General features: G+C 40.0%; 1 protein-coding gene across 2 annotated transcripts in view; it reads left to right on the top strand.

Annotated features, from left to right (window-relative positions):
* The window catches only part of PTPN3 (protein tyrosine phosphatase non-receptor type 3), a 103,863-nt gene that overhangs the window by 50,269 nt on the left and 39,128 nt on the right, over nt 1-14,466 (top strand). Inside the window, exons 12-13 of one of the 2 annotated variants that reach the window (XM_068395956.1) lie at nt 6,747-6,881; nt 8,403-8,579. The exons of the other annotated variant lie outside the window; for it this stretch is intronic. Of the exons in view, the coding sequence (XP_068252057.1) occupies nt 6,747-6,881; nt 8,403-8,579 (312 nt within the window). The remainder of the gene's footprint in view (nt 1-6,746; nt 6,882-8,402; nt 8,580-14,466) is intronic. 2 annotated transcript variants of the gene reach the window in all.

The raw sequence follows: 14,466 nt of genomic DNA, 5'->3' as shown, positions 1-14,466 counted from the left end.
AGGGGGCCCAAGAGAGTTGGTTAGCATTCAAGGACTGCTTCTTCCGAGCTCAAGATCAGAACATCCCAGCAGGTAGGAAGTCAAGGAAGGGTACCAGGAGACCTGCATGGTTAAACAGGGAACTGCTGGGCAAACTCAAGTGGAAGAAGAGGGTGTACAGATCATGGAAGAAGGGGCTGGCCACTTGGGAGGAATATAAGTCTGTTGTCAGAGGATATAGGGAGGCAACTAGGAAAGCTAAGGCCTCCTTGGAATTAAACCTTGTAAGAGAGGTCAAGGACAACAGAAAGGGCTTCTTCAAATACATTGCAGGTAAAGCCAACACTAGAGGCAATATAGGCCCACTGATGAATGAGGTGGGGGCCCTGGAGACAGAGGATAAAAAGAAGGCGGAGTTACTGAATGCCTTCTTTGCCTCTGTCTATACTGTTGGAGGCTGTCCTGAGGAGCCCCAGACCCCTGAGGCCTCAGAAGAAGTCGGGATAGAGGAGGAACCTGTCTTGGTAGATGAGGGCTGGGTCAGGGACCAATTAAGCAATCTGGACGTCCATAAGTCCATGGGCCCTGATGGGATGCACCCGCGGGTGCTGAGGGAGCTGGCGAAAGTCATTGCTAGGCCACTCTCCATCATCTTTGCTAAGTCATGGGCAACGGGAGAGGTGCCTGAGGACTGGAGGAAAGCGAATGTCACTCCAGTCTTCAAAAAGGGCAAGAAGGAGGACCTGGGTAACTATAGACCGGTCAGCCTCACCTCCATCCCCGGAAAGGTGATGGAACAACTTGTTCTTGGTGCTGTCTCTAGGCACATCAAGGATAGGGGGATCATTAGGGGCACTCAGCATGGCTTCACCAACGGGAAGTCATGCTTAACCAACTTGATAGCCTTTTATGAGGATGTAACCCGGTGGATAGATGATGGTAAAGCTGTGGATGTGGTCTGTCTCAATTTCAGTAAAGCGTTTGACACGGTCTCCCACAGCATCCTCGCAGCTAAACTGAGGAAGTGTGGTCTGGATGATTGGATAGTGAGGTGGATTGTGAACTGGCTGAAGGAAAGAAGCCAGAGAGTGGTGGTCAATGGGACAGAGTCCAGTTGGAGGTCTGTGTCTAGCGGAGTCCCTCAAGGGTCGGTACTGGGACCAGTACTATTCAATATATTCATTAATGACTTGGATGAGGGAATAGAGCGCACTGTCGGCAAGTTCGCTGATGACACCAAACTGGGAGGAGTGGCTGATGTGCCGGAAGGCTGCGCAGGCATTCAGAGAGACCTCAGGCTGGAGAGTTGGGCGGGGAGAAATTTAATGAAATATAACAAGGGCAAGTGTAGAGTCCTGCACCTGGGCAAGAACAACCCCATGTACCAGTACAAGTTGGGGGCAGAGCTGTTGGAGAGCAGCGTAGGGGAAAGGGACCTGGGGGTCCTAGTGGACAACAGGATGACCATGAGCCAGCAGTGTGCCGTTGTGGCCAAGAAGGCCAATGGCATCCTGGGGTGTATTAGAAGGGGTGTGGTTAGCAGGTCAAGAGAGGTTCTCCTCCCCCTCTACTCTGCCCTGGTGAGGCCGCATCTGGAATATTGTGTCCAGTTCTGGGCCCCTCAGTTCAAGAAGGACGGTGAACTGCTAGAGAGAGTCCAGCGCAGAGCCACGAAGATGATTAAGGGGGTGGAACATCTCCCTTATGAGGAGAGGCTGAGGGAGCTGGGTCTCTTTAGCTTAGAGAAGAGGAGACTGAGGGGTGACCTCATTGATGTTTTTAAATATGTAAAGGGCAAGTGTCATGAGGATGGAGCCAGGCTCTTCTCAGTGACATCCCTTGACAGGACAAGGGGCAATGGGTGCAAGCTGGAGCACAGGAGGTTCCACTTAAATATGAGGAAAAACTTCTTTGCGGTGAGGGTGACCGAACACTGGAACAGGCTGCCCAGAGAGGTTGTGGAGTCTCCTTCTCTGGAGACATTCAAAACCCGCCTGGACGCGTTCCTGTGTGATATGGTCTAGGCAATCCTGCCCCGGCAGGGGGATTGGACTAGATGATCTTTCGAGGTCCCTTCCAATCCCTAACATTCTGTGATTCTGTGATTCTGTGATTATTACTAACATCAAGATGAAAAACTTTGTCCCATCCAAGTATTCAAGATACCACTTTTGTGACACTTCTAATTTTTATTTGCCTCGTTGGGCTTGGCTAGTCATGGAGCTGCTAGTTTCATAGTTGTATCTAAGATCTAGTTCCCTGAAAGTAATACTTCAGAGCCTGTCATTTTGCTATATGAAGTTGGGATTGTTCCTTCCCATATGCACCAGCTGGACCCTAACTTCATTAAACTTCATCTGCCAGTTTATTGTCTAGTCCCTTGATGTTGTAATGTCCTTCTGCATTTTTTCACAATTGATCTTTATTTTTGCTATCCTGTGTGATTAGTAGCTTCAACAAACTTTGTTCACTCTTTTCTCTACATCACTAGTGAATATGTTGAACAGAAGAGCCCCTGACAGATATCCCTCTAAGACTTCACTGCTAATCTTTTTTCACTATAGATCTAAAACATTTTTTTCCTATTCTCTCTTTTACATCACAAGTAAACAAGTCATTCCTCCAAGTAAGGACCATATTCCGTAGCTCCTCAGTTTCCTTACGGGTTTGAGAGACCTTCTCAAATGCCCAAATGCCTTTTTGAAATCCTGAATAGATTAAATGACTAGTTTGAAGTGAGAGGTTATGCTCAAGTAGTTCTGCTGTTTCATCTAGGAGGATTTTAGATTTTTTTGATAAGTATCAGTCCGGGTGATTTCTTTCATTGTGTTGATTTGTTCTATTGTTTCATTTATCAGCAATGCAGCTACAAATGTGTCAAGTGGTGTGTCATCATAGTCTGATCCATGTCTCGTCCCTGTCCGACCCACCCACCCCCCGAAAAAAATTATGTCATGAAACATATCAAAAATCTTTCATGTTAATAGTGAGTGAAAAAGAAAGTCTTATGTCATTATCTTCTCTGAATGGGAAGTTTTGGAGGGTTCTGCGGTCCTTCGGTCATCTGTAGTCTCTGTAGACTCTCTGGAAGCCTATTTGTTCTGATGATTTTTGGAGAAGTATTTTATTGTTTTGTTTTCTTTGTGGGTGGTGTTTGTGGGGTTTTTGCAATGTGTTCCCTTAACGGTTTAACTGGACTTTACATTTAGTTTGTCAGACTGTTTCTCTTTTTTCTGTTTGGATAAGCTTCAACTTTTGAAGGATGTCATCATTCTTCAGAAAGCTTCCCAGACTTTGGTGGCTGGCTGGCTTTTCATACTGTCATATCTCTTTAGAAACTGCAGAAATTCATACTAAGCAGACTAGCATTGCTTGTAAATGAAGAAAGTTAACCCATGAAGGCTGTCCAACAGTGAGAACGCTGATAAAACATGTTTTTCTGCTGGAGCGGAATTCCATATTTTCACCTGGTACTAGGCCGTAGCTGAAGCAAGTGAAAACAAGTAGTTGTAAGAACAGTAATGTAGTTTTCTAACTTTTTACAGATCCGTATTTTTAGAATTAGCTCCTCTATGGGGTGGTATGAACTTGTTCTTCATATAGTGAGGGTTTTGAGGAGGTGACTTTCTCAAAGCTTGTAGGACTGTCATGTCCTGGAGTCCTTATTTCTCTCAAATTTGCAAACAGATTCAAAATCCTTATGCTTGTATGTACACGTGCACGCACAGGCATTGCACAGCCCTTGTAATGTTAAGAAAGAAAACAGTGTGAGTTCCAAAGAGTAGCAGTTTAGTATCATTCCAATTTTTACCAAACGTTTGATTTTTGACAAATTTACTGTTACAGTCTCTTAATAGCCTGTAGCATTCAGGATAGTTCTCATTGTTGAATTTAGTAACTAAGAAAGACTTCTTTTCAAGTAATTTCATGTTCTCAGGCATTATCTCTGGTGAATTGCTTATTTAGGCTCTTAAGGAATCTCTAGGGAGAACTGTTCATTGTGATATCTTCCATCAGCTTAATGACATCCTCTATACTAATGCATTCTTTGGCCTCATTTATGCCAGCAACAAGGGTGAAATTTAGGAAGTACGTGAAGCAGAAATGACTCAGCAACCTTTACTATGAGAGACTGTTAAAGTGCGTAGGAAGCAACAGTAGTTTTGGAAGACTTTCAGTAGTCCCTATCAACTTGGTCACTGTCAGTCAACAAATTATTTTCTCAAAAGATTTAAGTAAAGGTGTGAACAAGTCACTTCCAAAGTCATCTGTCACATATTGAAAATTTTTACTTTCCCACTTGTTTGTGATTGTGGAATGTTGTAAGAGACAACACGGGCTTCCGCATTCCATTTCAAGGATGACTTTGAGCACATGTGGAAGCTATGCAACCAAAAAAGGGATTTTGTATTCTCCCTTATGAAAGGGAGCAAAATTTTGCACTGAGTTAAAAAAAAAACAGCAAAACATACAAAAACACACACACACAAACCCCACCAACCACACCATACAACCCTGTAGGTTTTAAAATTGACTTGTCTTCAGTAGTTCTTTTCATCCAACTTCTGTCAGCTTTGAAGGGGGTTACGTTCAGGTTTTCCCACCTTAAGTATCAAAAGTTTTCCTCTGGAATTTGTAGCTTGCTTGTACTATGTTCTTTTATGCTCCTGTGAGGCAGATATCATAGTGTTTATTGCATTAGTTCAAATAGTTGTTGCAACCCTTCAATACAGTTTCTTACTCACATATCTCTGTGCCCTTCTAGATTCTCTTAAATTCTTAAATTTCATTTAAATTAGGCTGCTGAGTTGTATAAATTGCCTGTAAGCCTTATTCTAAGGGCAGGCTGAATCACATCTCCCAAATTCTGAGAGGTAAGTTCACTCAGCATTTCCGGACTGAATGCTGAATAACCTCTCCTAGGTGCATTCTCATCCTTGCTGAAAAGTGAAAAATGTACCTATTTTTTTCATAAAGGATAACCTCGGTAATAGATAGGAGCAAGGAACTGTCACCCCAAGATATTGCAGCCCGTTCCAGAAAGGCATTAGCAGCCTCTCAGTGTGTTTGCTGAGAAATATCCTCGTATTTGACATCTGAAGAGCAGCTACTTGGAGTTCAGGAGATTGTTTATGTTATGTACCTTAACAGAAACATCTAGAGCATATATTGTTAAAGTGATTCTGTGATCAGGTTCTAAATAGGTTCTGGCTTCCATCACACAAGTTACATTGCACCTCAGAAGTCACCTGCATTGGAAAATGCAGGAACAGGCACTTGTTAAAAAAAAAAAAAAAGTAAAGTTGATTAATGCAAAATATATGGAATTCTTCAAGATGCATTTTTTGTAATACATCCTCTTTTTCCACTCTCCTTCTCATGTTCCACCCATGTAAGGCTTCTTTGAAAGAACTCTTTGTTTTGGTAGAAGACCAGAGTAGTTGGTGCCTTGTCACTGGTATTCAGAAGGCTTACAGAAATAAAATGCATAATACAGACAAAAGGTTCTCCTGAATTCATGGACTGTGTGTTTACTAAACTTAAAAACACATATGGGTAACTGATTCTGACATACAGACACTTCATATTAAGTTTTCCCTCTTTGTTTTTTAAACTGGGAGAAGTTTTAAAAGTACACGTTTAGAAGATGAAGGAATTAATTTACTTTAAAATCATGAACAAGATTTATAAAATACTTCAAAATATAAAAAAAGTTTTGGGTTGCTTTTTCTCTTTTACTTGTATAAACAAAAAGCAGTACAATGCAGAGCATACTTAAGGTTTGATATTAGCATGAGTAATATCCACAGCATAAACATGTAAATTTGAGACATTTCAGCTCTATAGTAAAGTCCTCACATACTCCACTATCCCAGCCACCCATTATGTGCAGCTCAGGACTTAGTGAGCCAAAGGTGGTTTCTCTGTAACTCATAAATTGCTTCTTTTCCACAAGGAGAAATCCTAGGCCTGTAAACTTGAGGATGAGCAGCTTATATCTCTGCTTGTCTTGTGGAATACTGTGTAAAAAGATGCATAAAAGTTAGTTTATCTCAGTTTTGATATACTTTAAAAATTTCTTTGTGCTGTATAATTCCACTAGTAAGATATTTTTACTGTTTTCCTAGCTGAGGTTCTGGTTCTGATGCAACCCTTATCTTGTCAGGTTCTTGTCTCAAGAAGCAGTCCAGACTTGGAGAGATCCCCTTTGCAAGTCAGCTCTTTCTCTACTGGTTTATTTCTATAAGAAACACATTGTCCAAATGTGGCTTCCTTCTGGAAACAGAGAATGGTCTGGTGTAGTTCTTATTTGCTGGGGCAGCAGGTAGATGGTTAAAGTAGTCCTGTCAGTGAAGCCATTAGTGAATTGTTACCCCTTCATGCGTTTTAACAGGGAACATCTAGAATCTTTTGCCTGTATTTGAACCATGTTTTGCAGGCGCTTGGTTCAGTGCCAATAGGACATACCAAATTTCCTGTTTTCCCCTCCATCATCTTAAACACAGGTTAAAAATAGCTCTCAGAAAAAGTTTTTTTTACCCAGCCTTGTGATTAGCATTGTAGCAGGGATTAACAAACAGTTTTATGGCCACAAGTGAAGGACAGCAAATGGCTCTGTGAGAATGCAAATGCATAAGTAAGGAGGGGTTAGCACAGGGGACTCTTTAAAACACATGAATTATGAAATTGACTTTCATAAGCATATTTTATTTAATTCACGTTTTCTATGCAAAATAATTCATATACAGTTTTTCATTTCTTTTCAGGTCTGTAAACAGCCAGTACTGCAGAAAAGTTATAGGTGGGATGGTTTGGAATCCATCTATGAGACGATCTTTATCTGTTGAGCATCTAGAGACCAAAAGCCTTCCTTCTCGATCACCTCCTGTTACCCCTAATTGGTAAATCCGGTTTTAGCCTTTCCCATACCTTCCAGCCTCCTACCTTTTCTAATTGTATGTACTCTAGCAGAATAACTGCGTAGTGTATATGTATATTTATACATTGTTATTCTGAGAATACATATGATGACAGGAGAAGAGTGGGTGTCACTTACCTCAACTTTAGCAAGGCTTTTGATACTGTCTGCCAAAAATATTATACCCAAGTTAAGACATTATGTTCTGGAAGGGCGGACAACAAGATGGTTTAAAAAAAAAATAAAAGGTTGGATGACTGGACTCAGAGGGGAGTTTTTAATGGGTCATACTCTACCTGGAGGCCAATAACAAGTGGAGTACTGGAGGAGTCTGTCTTGGGACCTGTCCTGCTTAACATCTTCATGACCTGGAGGAAGCAACGGAGTGCTTGCTCATAAAGTTCGCAGATGACACCAAACTGGAGGGATGAGTCAGTAAGCTTAGGGGCAGGGCTGCTATCCAAAAGGACATTGATTGGCCCATTTCTCCAGCCTATAGGAACTGTATGAAGTTCAACAAAGACAAGTGCACAGGGAAGGAAAAACCCAGTGCAACAGTATTGTCTGTGATGCAACTTTCTGGAAAAGGACCGCTAATCTTCGTAGGCAGCAAGCTGTACATGAGCTATCTAGTATGCCCTGGCAGCAAAGAAGTCCAGCAGCAATGTGGCAGTATTAACAGAAGCATAGATGGTAGATCAAGGGAGGTGATTATCCCTCTTTTGCTCAGCATTCATTAGACCTTATCTAGAATGCTGCAGGTGATTTTGTATCCACTAATACAAGACACTGACAAATTGGAGCGAGTTCAGCAAAGGCCACCAACCACCAAGGCAGTCAGAAGGCTGAAGCACTTACCCTATGAGGAGAGGCTGAGACAACTGCACTTGTTCAGCCTAGAGAAGAAAGGGTTTCCTGTATGCCTAATAACAGCTTGACAGTACTTTAGGAGGAGGCTAGCTAGAGGATGAGGCCAGATTCTTCAGTGTTGTGTGGTGGGAGGATGAGGCAACAGGTATATGTTGAAACAAGAGAGGCTTTATCATAACATAATGAAAAACTGCTTTACCACAAGGACAGCCAAGCAGTGGTTGCTTAGAGAAGCTGTGTGGTCTCCATCCTTCAAGGTTTTTGAGATCTGACTAGATAAAGCCTTTAGCAGCCTGCTATGACCTCAGTTGACCCTGCTTTGAGCAGGAGGTTGGACTAGATGACCTCCATGTCCCTTCCAACCTGAATTATCCTATGATTAGAACTTTAACAATACAGGTAGCATTTTAGAGGGGGGGAAAAAACAAATCAGTTCAGTGTACTGAACCTAGCAGTGTGTGATTGCCTAGTATACCATACAAAATGTTTAAAAATTGATTGTTTAAAGTGAGATCTGTAGGCCTGTCATGAAGATTTTGAGATGTAGATTGCAATAGGATAGAAATTTCACTTTGATAAAGTTTTATGAATTATTCTGATCTACCAACCTGTGTTTGTGTTCCTTATTTTTAAGGCGGAGTCCTAGACTACGTCATGAAATTCGTAAACCACGACACTCATCTGTAGATAACCTTACAAATGAGATTAGTTATATTACTGAAACAGAGGATGTTTTTTATACGTATAAGGGCTCTCCAACATCAAAGGACAGTGATTCGGAGTTCTCTCAGAACCGTAGTCCACAGCGGAGGTAAGGACTTCTGCAAACAATTCATTGCCTATTTTGATTTTTAAAAAAAAAAAAACGCCAAACAAAAAAAACCAAACAGTTTTAGTATAAAACAGTCATCATCGGTTATAATATTAAAATGAGTTCAAACAGTTTTATGTTTGCATAAGCTTTATTTTGACAAATTGCTAAACTGCAAATGCCATGGTACAAAACGACAAGTTAAAAACAAACCAACCCTTCATCCCTAAACAATTTTCAGTAGTTGAGTACTCAGTGAAATTAGAGAAGCTATTAAGGCTTGCCTGTTCATGTCTGTAATAACCTGTTTCCTAGTAGCTTCTGCAACCCTTTGCTACCTGTTATAAACTCTTCCTTTTTTTTGGGGAAGACTTATTGAACCCTTAAGAGTTCACTTACGTTCCACATCATCAGCTCAGTATCATCAGTTGAAAGAAGTACTCCATTTGCGTAAACACAAGAACATAATAACATTAGCAGTCATCTATCTTTTTTTTCCTCAGAGGAACTGTAGATTGCTAGTCTGAAGGCAGTTTCTTCTTTTTGCCTTGAGGCATTTTTGCTGTATTCCTTGAGGACCAGCTTTGTTCTCCCCTGCAGTGGTCTAACTATTGTTAGTTTTGCTTCCAGGGCTTGAAGCACTTATTTTTGTGCACTGATTATTTGTTTTCTCATACATTACATTCTATGTGTGGCCTCACTCTTATCTTACAGAGGCATTTCTTAATGAGTAACTTCAGATTAACACAATATTAACTTCAGAAATAATTTACAAAGTCGTTGATTGTTCAGTGTCAAAAAGAAAACAGAGCAACGTTAAAACTTTCAGCTGGGGAGAATACTGTGTATTAAAATGCGTGTTCCTTTTTAATGTCACAAAAGGAAAATGGTTTCTATTGATCCGTAGTAACTTTAAGGCAAGATGTATTTTGAGAAGCAATGTATTAATGGAAGCTGATAGGACTCACCTACCTCTGTGACAGTGTGCAGCTACTAAATGTAGCTTTAAACTCTGGATTTAAACTGTTTTCCTCAAATTTTAATGCAATAGTATTGTTACTACATCACAGCTGAGAGGTTTCTATGAAAGAAGGGAAAAATTAATGTTGTATGCATATTTAGAGTTTGTCACTGTGGTGCGTGGTACTGTAACCAGTACCGGTTGGGGGTTTACCTGCTGGAAAGCAGCTCTGCGGAGAAGGACCTGTGAGTTCTGGTGGACAAGTTCACCTTGAGCCAGCAATGTGCCGTTGTGGCCAGGAAGGCTAATGATACCCTGGGGAGCTTTAGGAAGAGTGTGGCCAGCAGGTCGAGGAAGGTTGTCCTCCCCCTCTACACTGCCCTAGTGAGGCCACACCTGGAGTACTGTATCCAGCTCTGGGCTCCCCAGCTCAAGAAAGATAAGGAACTATGGGAGAGAGTCCAGCGGAGGGCTACAAAGATGATTAGAGGACTGGAACATCTCTTTTATGAGGAGAGGCTGAGGGAGGTGGGTCTGTTTAGTCTGGAGAAGAGAAGTCAGAGAGGATAGAGAAGTCAGAGAGGATCTTATCAATGCTTACAAATAGCTTAAGGGCAGGTGTCAAGCGGATGGGGCCAGACTCTTCTCAGTGGTGCCCAGAGACAGGACAAGGGGTAATGGGCACAAACTGAAACATGGGAAGTTCAATTAATTTGAGGAAAAACTTCTTTACTTTGAGGGTGACAGAGCACTGGAACAGGCTGCCCAGAGAGGTTGTGGAGTCTCCTTCTCTGGCGATATTCAAAACCCGCCTGGACACAACCCTGTGCAACATGCTCTAGGTGAACCTGCTTAGGCAGGGGGTTGGACTAGATGATCTCCAGAGGTCCCTTCGAACCCCAAACAGTCTGTGATTCTGTGTGTTTTAAATTATTTTTCTATTTTTCTGTCTGAAAGTCAGATGACCCTTAGTACTAGTAGTGTCAGTAATAGACATGACAATATATAAAAGTGATGCCTCTAAATGTTGTGAATAGCCATAGATAGGAAGCCATCTCTTTCCTGTGTTTTAACGTTTACAGATTATACACTTTAAGAACTATTTTCTGAGTAAAAATAATGAGGCAAACTGTAAGAGGAGATGGTGAGGGTCGAAGCTGTAGACAGAAAACTAAGTTGCCATGCTGTGTACTGTGACTGGCAGATTGTGTCCTGCCTTTGTCACTCCTGCCAGTTAGAACATTGTTGGGTTTTTTATTTTATTTTCCCTTTTCTTTTCTTCCCCTGTAGTTTTTTTCCTTTCCTTCCTATTTCACCTTTCCTGTGCCTGCTGAGAATGGAGTGGGAAAGCCTGCTTTTGTGCAGTTTCTCAGACAGTGACAATAGGATGTTCTAAATTTGAAAATAGCACATTATTTTCTGAGCACTTAAATGATTATGCTGTATCTGAGTAGTATCACTCACCGGGGAGAGGATTACTGTTATTACCTCCTACAAACCAAATTTTCTATGTGTCTTATCCTCAACACATTCTTGGTTTCTTGGGTATGTTTATAATACATGATACTCTGCAGGTAACTGAAAAAATGTTTGCATAAATCTGATGAATTTAAATTTGAAGTTCATGTTTAGGAAGGAGAATGTAATGCATGGAATGAATGATCCTTGTTGTATTGATGATTAGAGTTCCATGAAGTAAAATGGTCATTATACTTTTCTTTTTAACAACTGTAACCATACAAATAAAAAAAATGTTTCTTCTCTACACTGAAGTTTTCAACAGTTTGTTAGTCCACATTCCATTTTTCTTCATTTATATTCTTATATTAGTCGGTACTTGCCTCACTCCCCTTGTTGAAAGATGTAAAGTAAAATTAGGTATATGTATGTAGTCAAATCTTTCTTTCCCCAAATGCTTTACTGAAAGAGGAAATTTTACCCTATCAGCTGAATCTGTTTTATAAGAAAAAAGTTTAACTTGCATACTTCAATATTAAATATGGACAAACACTTGTCCTGGACTTTTGCCACACTTCAGGAATATTTAGATATTAGCTATAAATCACCTTACAGTGTACTGATAAAGCCAACTTACCCATTTTTACCATGCTGGTCTTCAGTAGATTTGAATTAACATGACTGGAACGTTATGGAAAAATACTGAAATTGTAAATCTGGTTTTATTTTTCCTTAGAGGCGAGCCAAGAGTAGCTTCTCATAGTCCTGCTAACATATGTTATCTTTAGAGGGCTCTTATTTTACTGCCTAGCCTGCCATCTGAGACTATCAGCAAAGGTGTTAGTTAATGCTAATTATAACTAATGAATAGCTTTGATAGGAAAAAAAAATCTGAAAATTTCTGGAGAGATACTAGCAAACAACTGTAAGATGCTCATCTTTAATCACTGAATTATTATGTCTGGGACCTCAAATCTTAATTATAATGCAGCTGCTTGATTTTTGTAAACTAAATATGTTTACGTCAATTTAATTTACTGTATCTGATGCTCAAACTGTGCAAGCTGCAGTTAGCACGGGATATGACTATTTTTCAGGCTGCCATCAGCATTTCAGGGGTGGGGGGATAGTTTTCATCTATTTCACTTCAGCCCCTGGCTAATGTCTTAAGTCCTTTTTGTCAAAACAAGTGGTCCAAGATAGACCTACCTTCAAACTGATCTGTTGTGATATAGTGTTTTTTGAGACAAATATATAGATAAAACTTGTATAACAAGACTTACTGTGTACCTAATCCTACCAAGGCACATTTGGAACCTTGATGGGTATCAGAACTGCAGAAGCAGTGGGTATCACCACTGCTGGCAGAGTACATACACCTGCACTTGTTTCTCTATAAACCTTTTTTTTTTTCCTTCTGACAATACCAAGTATAATTATTTTCTTAATAATCAATTTTCTTCCTTGCTGTGTTTACTCACTTAAGGGAATCAATCAAGTTCTATTTTCTTTCTGTAAAACAGTACACAATTTAGAAAACAAATTATGTGGAAGAGCTCTTAGTTTAGAGGGCATAAAACACATCAGTTATTAACATTTCTTCTTCCATTTCTTTAAATACATTTTACTGTATCAACATGTCAACACCTAGAACTATGTTTACTGTTAAGTATTTTAAATGGGCATGCTGGAGGTGAGGGCCAAGAATATTTTGTCATTTATTATATTGTTTCTCTGAAGAACACAGTGATTGTTTTAAAACTGTGCTTTGTGTGAATGTTTTACTTTCTAACTGAAATTTATGAGGTATGTCCTACAGGCTGTGACTGGAAAAAAGAAAATTAAAAAAAAGAGCAAACCATACACATAGATGAACTACAGAAAGCCAGGGCAAGCTTGTGAGTCTTGTGTTGGTGTAGCTAGACTGCTTCTGCTACCCAGTTTATCTAAGGTACTTTCACATTCAGGTACAATTTGAGGCTCAGACATAGTGAAAAGAAGCAATTTTTCTCTCTGAGATTAGTGTCTACAGAAAAGATTGGAGCTGTCTATTACATACGTATTATAGACAAAAAATTGCTCTAATCTCAAATTAGCATATATTAAATAAAGCTTTATTCACAGGGCATGAATAGCTTTGACTATCTAAGCCAACTATCTCAAATCACAGCTGCATACAAAAACTGTAATCAAAGACAGTGCTGAGAAGGACTTCAAGAGGACTTTTGTTTAGCCCAGGGCTCCCCAGCCTTTGTGAAGAAACCTTCCCATGTCAGTTCTTTCTTCACTTTGTTGCTCTCCTGCTGTCCGACTCATCCGACTGCTAGTGCCACTGAAAAATTAACACTAACACAGACATGGAGCCCACACTGAGCCTTCTGAAGTCTCATAGGTTGCTTTCTGTGTTATCCCACACTTTTTGTTATGGCTGTGCCTCACCAGTTCAGAACAGGTAATCCAGTCTATCTTCTGACTATATGTTGTACTCACTCTGTCACTATATTTATCCCATACCTACATGCATATGCACATCTACTACTATTAGTTTGTTTTTAAAATGATTTCAAGAATAACATTAGGATAAAACATACTAATAAGTGCACTTGTTTGATAACTGTCTTCCAGTTAAAATTGGCTTTCTTCAGAGATTTGCATTTTCTTCATTGAAGCACTGATGCTACTGACTTTTACTACATTTCTTATTTTAAGCAAGATAGAAAATGTCTCTCTGTTCTGTGAGGTTACATATCCTATCTTCAGAATTTCCTAAACATTGAGTGTGCATTAGGGAAGAGTTATGAATACAAAGGCTTATGTTTTTCTTTAAGAGGTAAATTATATTATGAGGATTTATTATTTCTGAAGTTGTTATCACTGCTGAAAAGCTGCTTTGATTTGGTTGGGTTTTTTTTTTTTTTTTTTCAAAGTTGTGTCATACCAACAGGCTACCTGTCTTCAACCTATTCTGACAGTCTGGTATCCTAATAGGTAGCCTGAGTAGAGCTCCTGGAAGAGCTTGCCTTTTAGAAAAATGTTTCCCTTTAATTGTCATAGGTTTAAACCACAGCTAGTTATTTTTAAAGGCAGGCTGATGGACTTGTGCAGGGAATTCTTTTTATGTGCAGTTTTTCCTTTTTTTAGCCTGGTATGGTACCTGAAGATTACCACTGTTGCAGTCTGTCTTGATAAAGGTACCACTACAGTTTCCAAATCTGGAATAAGGAAAGCCTCACTGGTGTAGAGGAACAAATCATCGTTACTGATTTGCCTTTCCATGACCGTAATGCAATCTGTATGCTACTGTGTCGTTTGAGGGCAAGAGGCTACAGTGAAAATGAAGTAGTCATATTGAAGTATGTGACACTGTTTCCAGACCAAGTTGGGAAATTCCAAAAATATCTTTGATCTAAGCAGTAACCTTCAAATCTAAGTTGGCTTTAGCTGGGGCAATAGACTGATTACATCTTG

This window comes from Nyctibius grandis, chromosome 3 (genome assembly GCF_013368605.1).
Source record: "Nyctibius grandis isolate bNycGra1 chromosome 3, bNycGra1.pri, whole genome shotgun sequence".
NCBI lineage: Eukaryota > Metazoa > Chordata > Aves > Nyctibiiformes > Nyctibiidae > Nyctibius > Nyctibius grandis.
This window is presented reverse-complemented; position numbering and strand designations above follow the sequence as displayed.